The sequence below is a fragment of the Lepus europaeus genome, chromosome 19, assembly GCF_033115175.1.
Source record: "Lepus europaeus isolate LE1 chromosome 19, mLepTim1.pri, whole genome shotgun sequence".
Lineage (NCBI taxonomy): Eukaryota > Metazoa > Chordata > Mammalia > Lagomorpha > Leporidae > Lepus > Lepus europaeus.
Genome location: NC_084845.1, coordinates 13,709,973 through 13,728,529, shown reverse-complemented (window position 1 = coordinate 13,728,529; position 18,557 = coordinate 13,709,973). Strand labels below are relative to the sequence as shown.

At 42.5% G+C, this 18,557-nt stretch overlaps 1 protein-coding gene across 1 annotated transcript in view; it reads right to left on the bottom strand.

The window, feature by feature from the left end:
* The window catches only part of LOC133747842 (zinc finger protein 850-like), a 71,735-nt gene extending 56,375 nt beyond the window's left edge, over positions 1–15,360 (bottom strand). Inside the window, 4 exon segments of the mRNA XM_062176256.1 lie at positions 2,874–2,966; positions 6,648–6,774; positions 9,771–9,850; positions 15,152–15,360. Coding sequence (XP_062032240.1) covers positions 2,874–2,966; positions 6,648–6,774; positions 9,771–9,779 — 229 coding nt within the window. The 5' untranslated portion in view covers positions 9,780–9,850; positions 15,152–15,360.
* Positions 15,361–18,557: the final 3,197 nt, after the last annotated feature.

The window sequence follows — 18,557 nt, the reverse complement described above, 5'->3', positions numbered from 1 at the left end:
ACTTAAGAGATATCATCAAACAGATCAATATATACATATTATGAGAGTGCCAGAAGGAGAAGAGGTAAAGGGGCAGAGTGCTTATTTGAAGAAACTATGGCTGAAAATTCCCAAACTCAAAAGAAACAGACAGGTGATTTAAAGAAGCCCAATAAACTCTAACTAGGATAAGGCCAAAAGACTCAATGAGATACAAAAATAAACTGTCAAAACACAAAGAACCTTGAAAGCAACAAAGAAAAGCAATTAGTCATGTACAAGGGAGCATCCATAAAATCATCAGTGGCTTCTTTAGTGGAAATATTGGCAGGCTTGAAGGGAGTTGGATTATACTTTCAAAGTGCTGAAAGAAAATTGGTAATCAAGATTTCTCTATCTGTTAAAATTCTCTTTCAAAAATAAAGCCAAAATCACAACCTTTTCATAACTAAGGAAATCCATTACAATTAGACTTACTCTACAGTAAATGCTAACAGGTGTCCTTCAAGATGAAACGAAAGAATTTAAATTACACACAAAATTATAAAGTTCAGCCGGCGCCGTGGCTCAATAGGCTAATCCTCCGCCTAGTGGCACCAGCACACCAGGTTCTAGTCCCGGTCAGGGTGCCGGATTCTATCCCGGTTGCCCCTCTTCCAGGCCAGCTCTCTGCTATGGCCCGGGAGTGCAGTGGAGGATGGCCCAAGTGCTTGGGCCCTGCACCCCATGGGAGACCAGGAGAAGCACCTGGCTCCTGCCTTTGGATCAGCGCGGTGCGCCGGCTGCAGCGCACCGGCCGCAGCAGCCATTGGAGGGTGAACCAACGGCAAAGGAAGACCTTTCTCTCTGTCTCTCTCCCTCACTGTCCTCTCTGCCTGTAAAAAAAAAAAAAAAAAAAAAAAAAAATTTATAAAGTTCTCCAGTATAGGAAAAAATGGACAAATAAGGGTATTATTTTGGAGACAATGCTGTGGTGCAGTGGTTTAAAGCCCTGGCCTGTAATGCCAGCATTCCAAATGGGCACTGGTTCAAATCCCAGATGCTCCTCTTCTGATCCAGCTCCCTGCTAATGTGCCTGGGAAAGCAGTGGAAGATGGTCTCAATCCTTGGGCCACTACACCCACATGGGAAACCCAGAAAAAGCTCCTGGCTCCTGGCTTTGGATCAACTCAGCTCCAGCCATTGTGGCCATTTGGGGAGTGAACCAGTGGATGGAAGACTTCTCTCTCTCTCTGTCTCTACCTTTCTCTGTAACTCTGTCTTCCTAATAAATAAAGTAAATCTATAAAAGAAGAGTATTATTTAAATTTTGACGCATAAATCCTCATTAAACTTTTGTACAGAATATTTCATAGACTATTTTAGCACAAAAATAGCTCAATCTGTTACTGGAAACACAATACAGAAAAATGCAATTTGTGACATCAATAACATAAAACAGGGAGACCAAGGCTGTAAAACAACAGTTTTTATATGCAATTAAAGCTTCAATTTTTGTCAGCCTTGTCTCTCCCTCTCTGTAATTCTGACTTTGAAATAAATAATTCTTTAAAGCTTTTGTCAGTATGAAACAGACTGCTGTAGCTTGAAGATATTGTACATAACCACAATGGTAAAGACAAATGGATCTATAGAATACAAACAAAAGGAAATGGAAAGGAAACAAAGCATGTCATCATACAAAATCAATGCAACGCGAAAGCACTCATTAAGAGCAAATAAAGGGGGAAAGGCCACACAGAATATAGAAAACAAGTAACCAAATGACAACAATAAACCTTTTTTTTTCATTTTTGATTTCTACCTCTTTATTTTAAAGTCAAAAACATCACAGCTGTAAAATGAATGCATTTAAAAACACAAAAGATATATTTCAATGACAAAAAGTATTCAATAATCATGAAAAACCTGTCTCTTATCAGTAATTCCACTAAATGGATTAAACTCCGAAGTCATAAAACACAGTTTGGCTGAATGGATTAAAAAACAGGACCCAATGATAGGGAAAGAGACTCAATTTACATCTAAGGAAACACACAGGCTGGAAGTGAAAAAATTAAAAGGTTACCAAGAGACCAAGAATGAGAAGATTAATATCAGACAAAACAGATCAAGTTAAAAACTTTCAGAAGAGAAGGACATCATACAGCAATAAGATGCATAACAATTATAAATAATTTATGTACTATTAAAGCTGTTAAAGAAATAAAGCAAATACTGACAAAATTGAAGAGAGAGACAACGACCAAATAGTAGATAAGGAAAAGGTCAGACAGGAGATCATGAAGGAAACAGGATTTCAGCAACATTCTAGACCAGGCCTACAAAATCATTTAGTCTAGCCCTGCCAAAGCAACCAAAGCTAGGACTCAAAATTCTATACATCTATAGCAGTCTAATTTTAAAGCTGGTAACTCTGTATGGCTTCCGAATGATATAAATATCCAAATGGCCTCTGACAAAAAAAAGGTTCCCACCCTTGCTCTACACCAATTGGACATAGTAGACATACACAGAACACTCCACAATACAAGAGAACACAGTCTTATATCCATACATGGAATTCTTCGCAGGATAGCTTATATATTAGGCCACAAAACAGGCCTTAATAAATGAAAATACAAGGGGAATTAGAAAATATCTTGGGGCAAGAGAAAACAGAACATAACAAAATTTCTATAAGGAAAATATGATACTGAAAATATAAATGATTAATTCAAGTGAAAATAAAGTTGATTGGGTAGCTCCTATACTCTCCTGCTGATTATCACAAGCCTTTTCTGTACTACAGATGGAGATTTCCAAACAATATTCCAAGCATGTGTCCCTTCCTGGACTTCCTGGGCTGTTACCTACACAAACAGCTAAACGAAGCCAGATTTACTCTTACTTACCTGTGCACCATCTTATTTCTTCCTTTACAATCATCCAAGGTTCTTTTCCTTGTTCCAATAATGTGATTACATCAGGCTTAGAAATGGAATATCCTGTTTATAAAGAAAAAATATGACACAGAAAAGCACTTTGCTTAATCAAAATTATAAACTAAAATGATATTAAGATTTTAGAGAAGAATAAATTAAAGACAAAGAAATCAGTTTAAGCAGGCTATAGGGTTTTTTAATTATTTAAATAAGAGGTTATATACCTATATCTTTTCCTTGTTGGCACATATAATACTATGCTTCAGAATATAGACTCTAGATTCTGGGATCCATTCTCACCTTCACCACGTCTACCTGTTTATGAACTTGAGCAAGTCACTTAAACCCACTTTATTTCACAATTCTCATTTGGAAAATGGAGTAACAAGAAGGCTGTTGTATTTAATAAGGATGAAATCATATATATATATATATATATATACACACACACATATATATATATATATACACACACACAGATGATTACTATATATATACATAAATATAGCATTGCCTGGAGTAACACAATGCTAGTTATTAACACTATTACTAATATAGTTGTTTCACTACGAGCACACAATACCTATAGAATATTCACTCCATTTTAAATGTCAATAAATTACAACAACCACAAATCGGATAAAATTAGTCTTGTTTTAAATTAATTCCACTAATCCAATCGATCACTACATATAAATGTGTAGGTTCTTGTGATAATTTGAGCAATCCAGGACCTTCTGTCAAGGTGATTTCCCTGCAAATGGATAAGATTATTTAATGGAGTATCTACAGTAATTCTTACCATAAAGAAATAGGAAACATGGACCCTTTGATAATAGGTATACAATAGGACAGTACTTCAAAAAGTGTGAGGGAACACACTCCCTTGGACTTACCTCTAAGGGTAAAGCTAAAAACTTGCCATGGGACTCTAAGTCCCATTAAGTTGGCATGTACCAATGTCATCTTACTAGTTAAAGTGATCCGTTTAAGTTCATAACTGATCATAAAGATAGGATTAAGTATCAAAGGGATCACATAAATAAGACCAGTGTCTGCTAATAATAATTGATAGAAATAAAAAGGAGAGAACAATCCAACATGGGAAGTGGGATACACACCAGACTCATAGAATGATAAATGCCCTAAACAGCACTCTGGCCTCAGAATCAGCCCATAAGGCATTCGGATCTGGCTAAAAAGCCCATGAGAGCATTTCAGGCATGGAAAGCCAAGACACTGTGGCAAAAAATGACCTAAATGAAAGATCTCTGTGAGTGAGATCCTGGTGGAAAGAAGGGGCCATCAAAGAAGGAGGTACCTTTCTCTGAAGGGAGGAGAGAATTTCCACTTTGATTATGGCCTTGTCTAAATAAGGTCGGAGTTTGTGGATTCAAGAGGCTTCCATAGCCTTGGCAACTCATGACAAGAGCCTGAGGTGATTACTGACGTCATAAATAAGAGTGTCAGCCGGCGCCGCGGCTCACTTGGCTAATCCTCCGCCTAGCGGCGCCGGCACACCGGGTTCTAGTCCCGGTCGGGGCACCGATCCTGTCCCGGTTGCCCCTCTTCCAGGCCAGCTCTCTGCTGTGGCCAGGGAGTGCAGTGGAGGATAGCCCAAGTCCTTGGGCCCTGCACCCCATGGGAGACCAGGAGAAGCACCTGGCTCCTGCCATCGGATCAGCGCGGTGCGCCGGCCGCAGCGCGCTACCGCAGCGGCCATTGGAGGGTGAACCAACGGCAAAAGGAAGACCTTTCTCTCTGTCTCTCTCTCACTGTCCACTCTGCCTGTCAAAAAAAAAAAAAAAAAGAGTGTCAATTGTTAAATCAACAATAGGAGTCACTGTGCACTTGCTCCCCATGAAGGACCTCTGTCCTTAATGGGTTGTACTATGAGAATTAACGGTAAAACTAGTTTTCAAACAGTACTTTATACTTTGTGTATCTGTGTGGGTGCAAACTGTTGAAATCTTTACTTAGTATAGAGTTGATCTTCTGTATATAAAGATAATTAAAAATGGATCTTAATGAATAATGGGATGGGAGATAGAGTAGGAGATGGCATGGTTTACGGGAGGGAGGGTTGTTATGGGGAGAACTGCTAAAATCCAGAAGTTGTACTTTTGAAATTTATATTTATTAAAAAAAGTTTTCCATTAAAAAATGTGTAGGAAAACAAAATTAAAAGGAAAGTTTGTTTTGGTACAAAAAAGTTTGAAATCCATGCATAGTTTTTTCATAATACATATTTTCCATGAACTTTTTTTTTAAAAGATTTATTTACTTATTTGAAAGGCAGAGTTACAGAGAGGGAAAGATAGAGATAGATCTTCCATTCACTGGTTCATTCCCCAAATGGCTGCAATAGCTAGGGAATGGCCAAGCTGAATCCAGAAGCCTGGAACTCCATCTGGATCTCCCCTGTGGGTGACAGGGACCCAAGTACTTGGGCCATCCTTCACTCTTTTCCTGGGTGCATTAGCAAGAAGCTAGATCAGCAGTGGAGCAGTCAGGACTGAACTGGCACTTGTATAGCATGCTGGCATTGCAGGCAGTGGCTTAACCCACTGCACTACAATGCTGGTCCCTTCCATGAACTATATGAAGTACTCCCATATATGCCACAGTATCAGAATCTAGCTCTTCCTTATAATGGAAGACAGAAAGCTCCAATAGGACCAGAGAAGGTATTATCATCACTGAAAGACAGGGACAGTGAATGTGTTCAAAGGTGTTGGCATTTCTAACTCAAAAAAGCTCAAACCTCACTTTGGGAAAAAATCAGAGAGGGCACTGTGGTGCAGCAGGTTACGCTGCCACCTGGGGCATCTGCATCCCACATTAGAGTGCCAGTTCAAGTCCCAGCTACTCCACTTTTCATGCAGCTTCCTGTTAATGCATTGTGGGAGGCAGCAGATACTGGTTTAAGTGCTTGGGCTCCTGAAACCCACATGAGAGACCCAGGTGAAGTTCTGGACTCCTAGCTTCAGCCTGGATCAGCTCTGGCTATTGCATGCACTGGGGAGTGAACTGGCAGATGGAAAATCGCTTTATTGTTCTCTCTCTCTCTCTCTCTCTCTCCCTCTCTCTCTCTCTCTCTGCCCTCCAAGTACATGTCAACTAAATAAGCATTAAAATATGAAAAAGAAATTTAACTAGCTTTCTAAAAGGCAGCCCTGAAAAAGAGTGGAATGGGGCTGGCACAGTGGCATAGCGGGTAAAGCCAGTACTGCAGGCTTTATGAGCACCCCATAAGAGCACTGGTTCGAGTCCCAGCTGCTCCACTTCCAATCCAGCTCTCTGCTAAGGCCTGAGAAAGGGTAGAGGATGGCCCAAATCCTTGGGCCCCTGCACCTGTGTGGGAGACCCGGAAGAAGCTTCTGGCTTCTGGCTCAAAATGGCACAGCTCCAGACATTGTGGCCATCTGGGGAGTGAACCAGCAGATGGAAAACCTCTCTCTCTCTGATTCTGCCTCTCTGTAACTCTGCCTTTTAAATACATAAATAAATCTTTTTTTAAAAGAAAGAAAGAGAGAGAGAGAGAGAGAGAGAGAGAGAGAGGGAGGAAGAAGGAAGCAAGGAAGGAGAGAGAAAGAGAGAGATAGAGAGAAAGAAAGAAAGAAAGAAAGAGAGAGAGAGAGAGGGAGGGAGGGAGGGAGGGAAAGAGAGAGAGAATGGAATGAAACACAAAGCCTAGAGAGAAGATTCTGAAGTATCATGAAGTATTTGAGGTAGAAAACGTACCCAGTGAGAGCAAGTTAGCATAGTTCTCCATCATCACATCCCGGTACAAGGTTTTCTGAGTAAGGTCAAGACATTCCCACTCTTGCTGACAGAAGTCTATGGCAAGATCCCTAAATGTCACTGATCCCTGAAATGGAAAATTCAGGTATTACTAGAGAAATAAAAAACTGTTTTCAAGATGGATGGACAGGAGATAAGAACTTCATTACAGAAAGGGGACAATATGGGAAACATTAGGCCACAATCCATACAATGAGGGGACTGAATGGCACATTCCTCAATGTATAAACCATTTGAGGGTAGAAAACAATTATTTGCCTATTAAATTAAATAGTGAATGTAAGCATAATGCTTAGCTGGTTATATACCACATCAATTTTTTAATGGGGTAGATGTGTGGCCTGGTAGTTAAAATGCTGCCTGGGATGTCTATATCCCACGTCAGAGTTCCTGGGTGTCAGTCCCAATTCCATTCCTGATTTCAACTTCCTGATAATGCATATTCTGGAAGGCAGCAGGTGATGGCTCAAGTAGTTGGATCTCTGCCACCCATATGGAAGAGACAGACTGAGTTCTGGTTCCTGGCTTTTATCTGACCTCCTCCTAACTTTTGCCAGCATTTGGAGAGAGTGAGCTAGTGAGTAGGAGATATTTGTCTCTGCCACTTTTTATTTCTGCACTTCAAATAAATTTTCAAAATTAATTTAATTGAATATGAGTAGCTGATGAAAATTTTTGTTTTTAAGGAGGAGAAAAAATGTAATCACATTTTTTAACAAGGGAGTATAATCTCAATTTTGGAAAAATAAGGTTTGCATAAAATTAAGAATTGCTTCGAACATTAAATATTTCATTATGTCAGCTCTCACCATAAGCTGTTTTTCTTGTTTTGACAAGTTCATGTATTTTTTTTGGCACACAAAAGTCTACCTTATAGATGTGCCAGACTGAATAATTTATGCAGTTAAGATGCATAATGTCTATAAATTCTTCCCCAATTCTAGGGTCCTGTATTCATCCACTGCAGCTAGACAGAGAGTCACAGAAAGTTGGAAAAATTGTTTGTTCTGACCCTACCAAGTCAGCCACAGGCAGGAATGGAAATTGAATAAATCTATAGCAGGCTAATTTTTAAGCTGGCAATTTTGTATCGCTTTTGAATGATGCTACTAATATCCAAATGGCCCTTGGCAGAAAAAAAAAAGGTCCCCCAACCCTGATCCACTGCAACAAATGACATTGTTTTTTTGGTTTCCATCCACCATCTCCCACGGACCACCTGTCTTACAATGAGTGTCCCAGGCAACTTCTATGTGGATGACCAGTGACCCCCTCTCCCTATAGTATATCTTTGAGGAATTTCCTTCACTTACATTTAGGTGGAACCAAATGTTTTCCTTTCAACAAACAGAATAGCTAAAGTGCTGAAATATTACTTCCAATACAAGGCTACAAAGGTCTATGAATTGCATATTTCCATATTGCTCTCCCTCTCTGGGTGTTGCTACTTACTGACACTAGCTAATGCGTTTTAAGCTGTTTTACTGACAGACCCACAGGACCATAAACCAAGAGTGGTCTCCAATCAATAGCTAATGAGGAACTCAGCTTCTCAGTCCAGTAGGCCATAGAGGAAATGGATCCTGATGAGCCTGGAAACGTTCACCTAAAGTTGACCCTTAAGATGACTGCAGCCTTTACCAATACCTTGTAAGACACCCACGGTCAGAGAAGCAACATAAGCCATGTCTGGATTTCTGAACCACAGAAATTGTGAGATAAATGTTTCCTGTTTTAAACCATTAAGTTTCAAGATAGTTTGTTATGCAGTAAAAAGACAAAAATACACTGAATACAAGAATATTGAGAAAGAAGGATTAGTTATATAAATATCCCATTTAACAACAAATCACTTATCTCCCAGGAATTTCCTGCCAAGATCTACAACCTCTCAGTTTGCTAGTGCCAATCATCATCAATCCATACAAATCATGAAATGTCATCCAACAATGAGATTTAGTCATTCAATCAATATCAAAGTTTTTTTTTTTTTTGACAGGCAGAGTGGATAGTGAGAGAGAGAGACAGAGAGAAAGGTCTTCCTTTTTGCTGTTGGTTCACCCTCCAATGGCCACTGCGGCCAGCATATCACGCTGATCCGGAGCCAGGAGCCAGGTGGTTCTCCTGGTCTCCCATGCGGGTGCAGGGCCCAAGCTCTTGGGCCATCCTCCACTGCCTTCCCGGGCCATAGCAGAGAGCTGGCCTAGAAGAGGGGCAACCGGGATAGAATCTGGCGCCCCAACCGGGACTAGAACCCGGTGTGCTGGCGCCGCAAGGCGGAGGATTAACCTGTTAAGCCACGGCACCGGCCTCAATATCAAATTTCTATCTTCTCTACCTGGAAATCACAAGTCTGTGAAAACTTCAAAGTTTTGACATAGATGGTCAAATAAAACCATTGTCTCGCCGGCACAGCGGCTCACTAGGCTAATCCTCCGCCTGTGGCGCCGGCACCTGGGGTTCTAGTCCCAGTCAGGGCACCGGATTCTGTCCCAGTTGCTCCTCTTCCAGTCCAGCTCTCTGCTGTGGCCGGGGAAGGCAGTGGAGGATGGCCCAAGTCCTTGGGCCCTGCACCCGCATGGAAGACCAGGAGAAGCACCTGGCTCCTGGCTTCAGATCGGCGCAGCATGCCGGCCACAGTGGTCATTTGGGAGGTGAACCAACAGAATGAAGACCTTTCTCTCTGTCTCTCTCTTGCTAACTTCTAACTCTGCCTGTCAAAAAACAAAAAAACAACAACTATTGTCTCAATCTCACCAAACTACAGGTGACCCAAAAAGCATCAGCCTTTATTACAAACAACTTAATCCAATCATTGCCCTTGATAGAAGAATGAGCACGTAAGAGGTGCTGAGTTATTTGGTCAGTAATTACATGAATACTATTAAGTTTAGAATAAGGATGCTGGATAATCTGGCATCACAGTTCACTGGAAGAACAAGAGGTGGATGCAAATTACTTGAGGGACTCTTCTTGGTAGTAAACTTCAGGAAACTTAACAAAAATACTTACATGACCTAAAACACACACACATATTTCAACAAGAAGAGAAAATTAACTTACAAGGGCCATGGTTTTAGACTTGCAAGCGGATCAGTTCTCAGGGTTCCTCTATAGAGAAGCACAGATCCAGGCTGCCAGAGCTGGGAGAAGAGAAAGACCTTGAGACCAGTTTTGCTTTAGTGTTCCTGGCAAATTAAGTTACTTAATATTGATGTTACACTCTCCCATTCCAGATTCCAAAATACTGCCTATCACACACAATTTGGACAGGTGAGGCATCTGGATTAATCCATTTTGTCCTCTAAAGCACAGAAGTCTCCACTGGACAAAGTCACGGAACAGAGACATTTCTGCATTACAGACAGACATGCTAGCAGGAAATTTTCTGGTCACTGTGTCAGTTTGGTGAAGCGGCTGTGTAGATCTGAAACCGGGCAGCAGAGTCCTATCCTGAGTAGATCTTTCTTCTAACCCAACCTTCAAACACTGAAAGGAGGCCTCAACATCCCATCAGGACCCTTTTTGTAGTTCTGGAGTTACGTGAAGTTGGTTAAGGCAGTGTTCACATTTTGAGTCTAGCAAAGCTTACTAGCTAGATGACAGTACATGATCAGGGAAAGCACAGCAGATTAAACTGCCACTTGAGAAGCTCACATTCCATACTGAAGTGCCTGGTTCAAGTGTTGGTAATGCCACATTTCCAATACAGCTTCCTGATAATACACCTGCAAGCAGCAGATGAGCTGCGAAGTACTTGAGTTCCCAAGTACTCAAAGGCTCCTGCCTTTGGCTTGGCCCAGCCCCAGCTGTTGCAGGCATCTGGGGAGTGAACCAGTGAATAGAAGTGCGCGCGATGAGCCGGTGCCGTGGCTCAATAGGCTAATCCTCCGCCTTGCGGCGCTGGCACACCGGGTTCTAGTCCCAGTTGGGGTGCCGGATTCTGTCCTGGTTGCCCCTCTTCCAGGCCAGCTCTCTGCTATGGCCCGGGAAGGCAGTGGAGGATGGCCCAAGTCCTTGGGCCCTACACCCACATGGGAGACCAGGAGAAGCACCTGGCTCCTGCCTTTGGATCAGCGCACCGGCTGTGGCGGCCATTGGAGGGTGAACCAATGGCAAAGGAAGACCTTTCTCTCTGTCTCTCTCTCTCACTGTCCATTCTGCCTGTCAAAAAAAAAAAAAAAAAAAAGTGCGCTCTCTCTCTCTCCCGCTCTCTCTCTCAATCTGCCTCATTCCGCCTTTCAAATAAATAAATGAATCTTTTTCTAAAAAAAAAATACATGCTTCTTGCAGCTCAATTCACAATAGCTAAGATATGGAATCAACCTAAATGCCTGAAAACTGAAGACTGGATAAAGAAATTATGGGATATGTACTCCACGGAGTACTACAGAGTGGTAAAAAATAAATAAAATAAAATCCAGTCATTTGCAACAAAATGGATGAATCTGAAAAACATCATACTTAGTGAAATAAGCCAGTCCCAAAGGGACAAATACCATATGTTCTCCCTAATCTTTGGTAACAACAGAGCACCTAAAAGGAAATCTATATAAGTGAAATTGACACTTTAAGAAGCAATGACTTGAACAGCCCTTGTCTTGACTGTCGAGGAACAGTTTTCGGTTTTTTTTCCTTAATGGAAAATGGGACTGGGAATGGGAGAGGGAGAAGAAGGTGGGGTGGGAGGATGGGTGTGATGGGAAGAGTCACTATATTCCTAAAGTTGTATTTATGAAATTTGTATTCATTAAATAAATGGTTTCTTTGGGGGAAAAAAAAAACCTGATTAAAAAAACCACACACGGGGCCAACGCTGTGGCATAGCGGGTAAAGCCGCCGCCTGCAATGCCAGCATCCCATATGGATATGGGTTCAAGACCCGGCTGCTCCACTTCCTATCCAGCTCTCTGCTATGGCCTGGGAAAGCAGTAGAAGATGGCCCAAGACCTTGGGCCCCTGCACCCACGTGGGAGACCTGGAAGAAACTCCTGGCTCCTGGCTTCAGATTGGTGTAGCTCTGGCCACTGCAGCCAACTGGGGAGTGAACCAGTGGATGGAAAACTTCTCTCTCTCTCTGTCTCTCTGCCTCTCTTTCTCTCTGTTTGTAAGTTTGACTTTCAAATAAAATAAATAAATCTTTAAAAAAAAGAAAAAAAAAGATGACCCAAGTTCTTGGGCCCCCTGCACCCGCATGGGAGACCTGGAAGAAGATCCTGGCTCCTGGCTTCGAATCGGCATAGCTCCCGCCATTGTGGCCAATTGGGGAGTGAACCAGAGGATGGAAGACCTCTCTCTCTCTCTGTAACTCTGACCTTCAAATAAGTAAATAAATCTTTTTAAAAAATCTTACACACATGGCCAGCGCCATGGCTTAACAGGCTAATCCTCCGCCTTGTGGCGCCGGCACACCGGGTTCTAGTCCCGGTTGGGGCGCCAGATTCTATCCCGGTTGCCCCTCTTCCAGGCCAGCTCTCTGCTATGGCCCGGGAAGGCAGTGGAGGATGGCCCAAGAGCTTGGGCCCTGCACCCGCATGGGAGACCAGGAGAAGCACCTGGCTCCTGGCTTCGGATCAGCAGGATGCGCCGGCCGCAGCGGCCATTGGAGGGTGAACCAACGGCAAAAAGGAAGACCTTTCTCTCTGTCTCTCTCTCTCACTATCCACTCTGCCTGTCAAAAAAAAAAAAAAAAAAAGATACACACATACAAACAATACATGACAGACTAGAATATAAACTAGACATCAAATGTAAAGATGGGAAAAATATTTAAAGACATAGGAAATATTCCAGATATATTTTCAACAGAAATTTATGCTAGCCAACATAATTATTATTGTAAAATATTTGAATATACCACTCAACAGAAAAAAAAGAGTAGTAGACAAATCATTGAACCAGTAGATAAGGAAGTCTGGAAAGTTATGTGACCATCTATTAACAGCGTGCTTCTTTTTTTATCTTGATTTTTCTTTTTAAGATTTTTTTCTAATTATTACAGTAATGACCATAGGTTAACCTGAAATATATGTTTCTCTGGGTTTTCTGTTGTTGTTAACAAGATTCTCCAAAAGAAAGGTACTTTCAGAAAATTCTTTGTTCTTTAGATAACATTTCTGAATTCACTTGATCATTTCTCTGTAGGACAAAACTGTATAGAAAACATGGTGCAGGGGCTGGCGCTATGGCATAGCAGGTTGCCTCTCATATGGGCACTGGTTCTAATCCCAGCTGCTCCACTTCCGATCCAGCTCTCTGCTATGGCCTGGGAAAGCAGTAGAAGATGGTCCAAGTCTCTGGGTCCCTGCACCTACATGGGAAGACTGAGAGGAAGCTCTTGGCCCCTGTCTTTGGATCAGCGCAGCCCTGGCCGTTGTGGCTAGTTGGGGAGTGAACCATTGAATGGAAGACCTCTCTCCCTCCCTCCCTCCCTCTCTCTCTCTCACTCTCCCTCTCTCGGTAACTTTTTTTTTTTTATTTGACAGATAGAGTTAGACAGTGAGAGAGACAGAGAGAAAGGTCTTCCTTCCACTGGTTCACCCCCCAAATGGCCATTATGGCTGGCTCTGCACCGATCCGAAGCCAGGAGCCAGGTGCTTCCTCCTGGTCTCCCATGCGGGTGCAGGGCCCAAACACCTGGGCCATCCTCCACTGCACTCCCAGGCCATAGCAGAGAGCTGGACTGGAAGAGGAGCAATCGGGACCAGAAACTGGCACCCATATGGGATGCTGGCACCAAGGTGGAGGATTAACCAAGTGAGCCCGGTGCTGGGAAACTTTTAAATAGAAAGGAATGAGAGGGGAGGGGAGGGGAGGGGAGGAGAGGGGGGGGGAGGAAGGGAGGGAGGGAGGGAGGAAAGATACATGGTGCAATTCCTGAGTTATCTCTGGAGTGAATTAGTGATGGTTTTCCATACAATTTTATTTCAGGTCTTCTCAACAGATCGGTTTGTTTCTAAACATGTCAGCTATGCTTTGATGTCCCTCAGACAGATGCTGAATTACCCTATTAGGTTCATTTTGCAATGTAACTTAATCGGAAGGCAAACTGTTAAGGCACAAAAGTGACAGCACAGAATCCACTTATTGCCATAGATTCCTCAGAATTGGTATAATTTGTTTAAACCTCACTGTTGCTATAAACAGACTAACATATCTTTCCAGCGAATTCACAAGATAGGTCACCTAAGCCTTTCCAATGACCTTCATCAGACAATCTTAGAAGTATTCCTATTCAGATTTTACCTTAACTGACAGATAACAGGCATTTTAAAAGAGGTAACTATGTCTCTTTGATAATTATATTGCCCCAAACATTACAAATTCCAGGTCTACTATATTGAAAACATTTAATAAAAGGTTGTTGACCACAAAATTTCACATCTAGAAATTTTTAAAAAGAAATAACAATATAAGTATTTAAGGTATATACACAAGGATGCTCATTAGAGTAACTTTTGATGATCAAAAATTAAAACCATTACTATCTCACAGTAGGCAACACGTTAAACATTATGGCCTGCTATGACATAACATACTATGCCACTACTAACAGCAATTAGAATGATCCAAATTAAATGGTAGGAAGCAGACCTGGTAAAGAAAGCAGTTTAAAACACATGTGAAATGTAAGTGCTAGCCTACTGAAATGAAGAACACAGGCTTTGTTGTCTTTTTCAGGAACAGAAAATGCACTCCAGCCTGAGAGTAACATCTCCCTGTTTCTGCCCAAGCAATGAAAACATCAGAATACTACCTACAGCTGTGGCGGTCTTGACAACTAAGAGATAATCCATATAAACCAAGTACATTACACTGGCTAATGTAGTTACTAATGATGAACATCATCACATGCTCTTTTATCCATTATTATAATGAGGCGAATTCTGCCGCTTCCTTTTTCCCTTAGTCAAAATTGAGCTTCCTGAGCTTATCCTTCCTTGTAATGCCAGTGGTTTATCTGAGAGAGAGAGAATATGAATTAATTTCCCCTCCCTCTGTCCCCAACAACAGAGACCAAGAAAAACCTCATTCAGCGTTGTAAGTCTATACAAAGAACAGGATCTGGTAAAATGGAGAATCTCAGCACGAGTTTTTAAGTGAGCACAGTTTTACGATGTTTGTAAATATATTTGCACTTGCCATAAACCTGGACATCAGATATCGGTGTCATTTCTCTGAGAGTTACCTTAAAACTGAGTTATTAATTCTGAGGTAATTGAGTCTTAAACAACCTTTCTAATATCTAAAAACAGAATATGTGAATACCTGAAATAATTAAAATACTTTTCCTAGTCAGATTATTTTCTTTTGTGGCTGAAACCAAGGTGCAAGAACAGGGAACCAGCAGCCGCGAACCTCTGACACTCGGCGGAGCCACGGCAACGCACGCTCACGTAAGGGACACGTAACCCACGTCCCTGTCACACAGGGCAACCTCGCACCTCCCCGGCTCACAGTCACTCGGCAGTCCCTCAGCCTCCTCGTCAGCCGCCGAGATACACGACCGCCGTCCTTGGCAGCCCACGCCCCCACGGGCTGAGGGGCGGCTGGACGCGCCGAGATTGCGCTCAGACCCCGGCTCCACGGTCCCCGGCTCAGCGCCACGCAGGGCCCCACGCGGGCTGCAGTCCTAGGTCAGGGCGCTCAGCCCCGCAACCACCGAAGCCGATTCCTCCTCATGTGAAACAAATTCACGCGCAGATAGCAACAAGAGAGAACGGAAACGGAACCTACCTACGAGGTGTTCTCGGTTTCCTTTGGGAAATGTAGTCCGAGCCAGACTCTAGGGCCGCAGTCCCCTATGGGAAATGTAGTCCAGGGCGGTAAAACGCCCCGAGGAAACACCGCCCGCTACCGCACGCCCCGCCCACCGCCCTGGTCCCGGAGCCTTCTGGGAGCCGCAGTACGCACGCGCGGATTACCTCAGTGCTGGCGGCCTAGACGGGAGGCTGGGGCGGTTTCCGTGCGTTCTCAACTCGGGAAGGAGACGAGGCCCGCGAAGCCACACCGAGGTGGTCCCGGAAGGGAACTCTAGGGCTCCTCTGTTCCAAGGCGTGAGGCCGGTGTGTGAGAGTCACCCTTGAGAAATCAAAGCTTTGACCCACGAGGGAGCGCGCGTGATTAGATGATTATAAACTGAAGTGCTGCACACGTGTGTGTGTGTGTGTGTGTACACCATATGCATAGTTGTACATGAAAATGCCTTCTGGAAGGATATACAGCAAGGTGAGCTACTGTATGACTGGTGTACACAAAAGGAACGTTTCCGTATCTTTTGACTTAAACTTTTTATGCTTTTTGAATTATTGCCCCATGTATGCATTACATGTTTCAAATAGGAAAGCATGAGTTCCCGTTTGCTTCACGTCCTGATTAATCTAAATGCACACGGACACACCTTCTGACAGCACCTTTACCTTCCCAGATGTTGAACCTCTGGCCATAATTTATCTTCACTGTCCGAAGCCTGAAAAGCAAAGTATTTTTCAATAGGATCGCGTGATTAGGCATGCTAATTCAAGATGTGTCTCAATCTGTGGGCTTGTAAATGCAACAAATCCCACTCATTACAGCAGAAAACGATGAAAAATATTTGCGTGACAAGTTGATTTCTGGTAGCCCGAATTTTGTGAAATGTGGAAAAAATGTTATTTTTCCTCTAACTTGCAATAACTCCTGTAATCAGTGACCTGAGAACGGGCTTGCATTCTTCATTTTTCTACAAGGAGAATGTATTATACAGTAGAGTCCCACTTCAACTTTTTTCACCTGAAAACATGGCTTTGCCACTTACAGTATAACTGCATGTTATGTAACCTCAGAAGATTCACATTTAAAATAGAAAAATAAGGGCCGACGCTTTGGCACAGCGGGTTAGTGCACTGGCCTGAAGCACCGGCATCCCATATGGCACCGGTTCTAGTTCCAGCTGTTCCACTTCTGATCCAGTTTTCTGGCTTGGGAAAGCAGCAGAAGATGACCCAAGTCCTTGGGCCCCTGCACCCACGTGGGAGACCTGGAAGAAGCTCCTGGCTCCTGGCTTCAGATCAGCTCAGCTCCAGCCGTTGCAGCCATCTGGGGAGTGAACCAACGGATGGAAGATCTCTCTCTCTCTTTCTCTCTCTCTCTCTCTCTCTCTCTCTAACTCTGATTTTCAAATAAGCAAATAAAATATTTTTAAAAATAAATAAAATAGAAAAATATTAATAAGCACCTGTGGTATTCCTGGTGGAATATGAATATATACTCAAGGACTTCAGAAAGTTCATGGAAATTAGAATTAAAAGATAAGTTTAGCACCAAGAAATTTTAAATCAAGCAGAGTTGTCATACTATACATTTTTAAAAAAATATTTGTTTCATTAATTTGAAAAAGTTAGAGAGGTAGAGAAAGAAAGAGAGCGGTCTTCCATCCAACAGTTCACTCCCCAAATGGCTGCACCCAGGAACCAGGAGCCAGAGGCTTCTTACAGGTCACCCACGTGGGTACAGGGGTCCAAGCATTTGGGCCATTTTATGCTGCTTTCTCAGGCCATTAGCAGAAAGCTAAATTGGAAGTGGAGCAGTTGGGACTTGAACTGGCACCCATATGGGATGCTGGTGCTGCACACCAGAGATTTAACCTACTGCACCACAGTGCCAGCCCCCATACTATACATTTTTCATGAACTTTTTTGAAGACCAAACTTTTTTTTAAGATTTATTTTTATTTATTTGAAAGAGTTACACAGAGAGAGAAGGAGAGGCAGAGAGAGAGGTCTTCCATCTGCTGGTTCACTCTGCAGTTGGCCACAACAACCAGAGCTGCACTGATCCAAAACCAGGAACCAGGAGCCAGGAGCTTCTTCGGGGTCTTCCACGTGGGTGCAGGGGTCATCTTCTACTGCTTTCGCAGGCCATAGCAGAGAGCTGGATCTGAAATGGAGCAGCCGGGACTTGAACCGGCACCCATATGGGATGCCAGCACTGCAAGCAGCAGCTTTACCCACTATGCCACAGCACTGGCCCCAGCTTTTGCAAACTTTTTTGCTCCAAAACAAACTTAGCTTTTAATTCCATTTCCCACAAACTTTTTGAAGTTTCTTGTATACAATTTCAAGTACATATGCATGTTATATGCATATATAAGTACATGTTTTTTTTTTTCATGCAAATACAGTTTCAAATCAGTAAGGAGTGCCATAATTTTCACTGGTGCAAGAAGCTACCAAATGGCTTTGCCCTAAGTTTAAGAAACTTGTCTTCTCTACTTTAAGGAATTTCCCAAGTTTTCATAAGAGCAATGCTGCAATTATATTCCCAACATAAACATCAGTTTGTATATTTTTATGTTTGTAAGTTTAATTCTCAAAATTTGCTATGTACATGTTAACTTATGTTGACGAAACTCGTCTCATCCTGAGTGTACCATGTTATATCTTCACACCAACATGTGTCTGTTTTCTGTTCCATCAGCAATCGTTTTGACTCTCAGATTCTTACTCTAATGCTTCATTTTTTCCCAACCTGAAAATCATCCAAAAAGAGTTTTCTACTGTGCCAGTTAAGGCTGAAGAGTTACCCAACCATTTAAATTTTAATGTCATCTGTCTTATAAATGGGACAACGTTGAAATAATATTCCCTTTGGTTTGTAGGCTCAGTAAAGTTAAATTTTGATCACATAAATATCTAAGTTTTTTTATTTTTATTATTTTTAATAGTTCAACATTAGATGATGCATAAAAACTAGACTGAGGGGGCTTGCATTGTGGCATAGCAGGTTAAGCCACTGCTTGCAATGCCGGCATCCCATATGGGTTGCCAGCTAAAGTCCCAGATGCTACACTTCAGATCTAGCTCCCTGTTA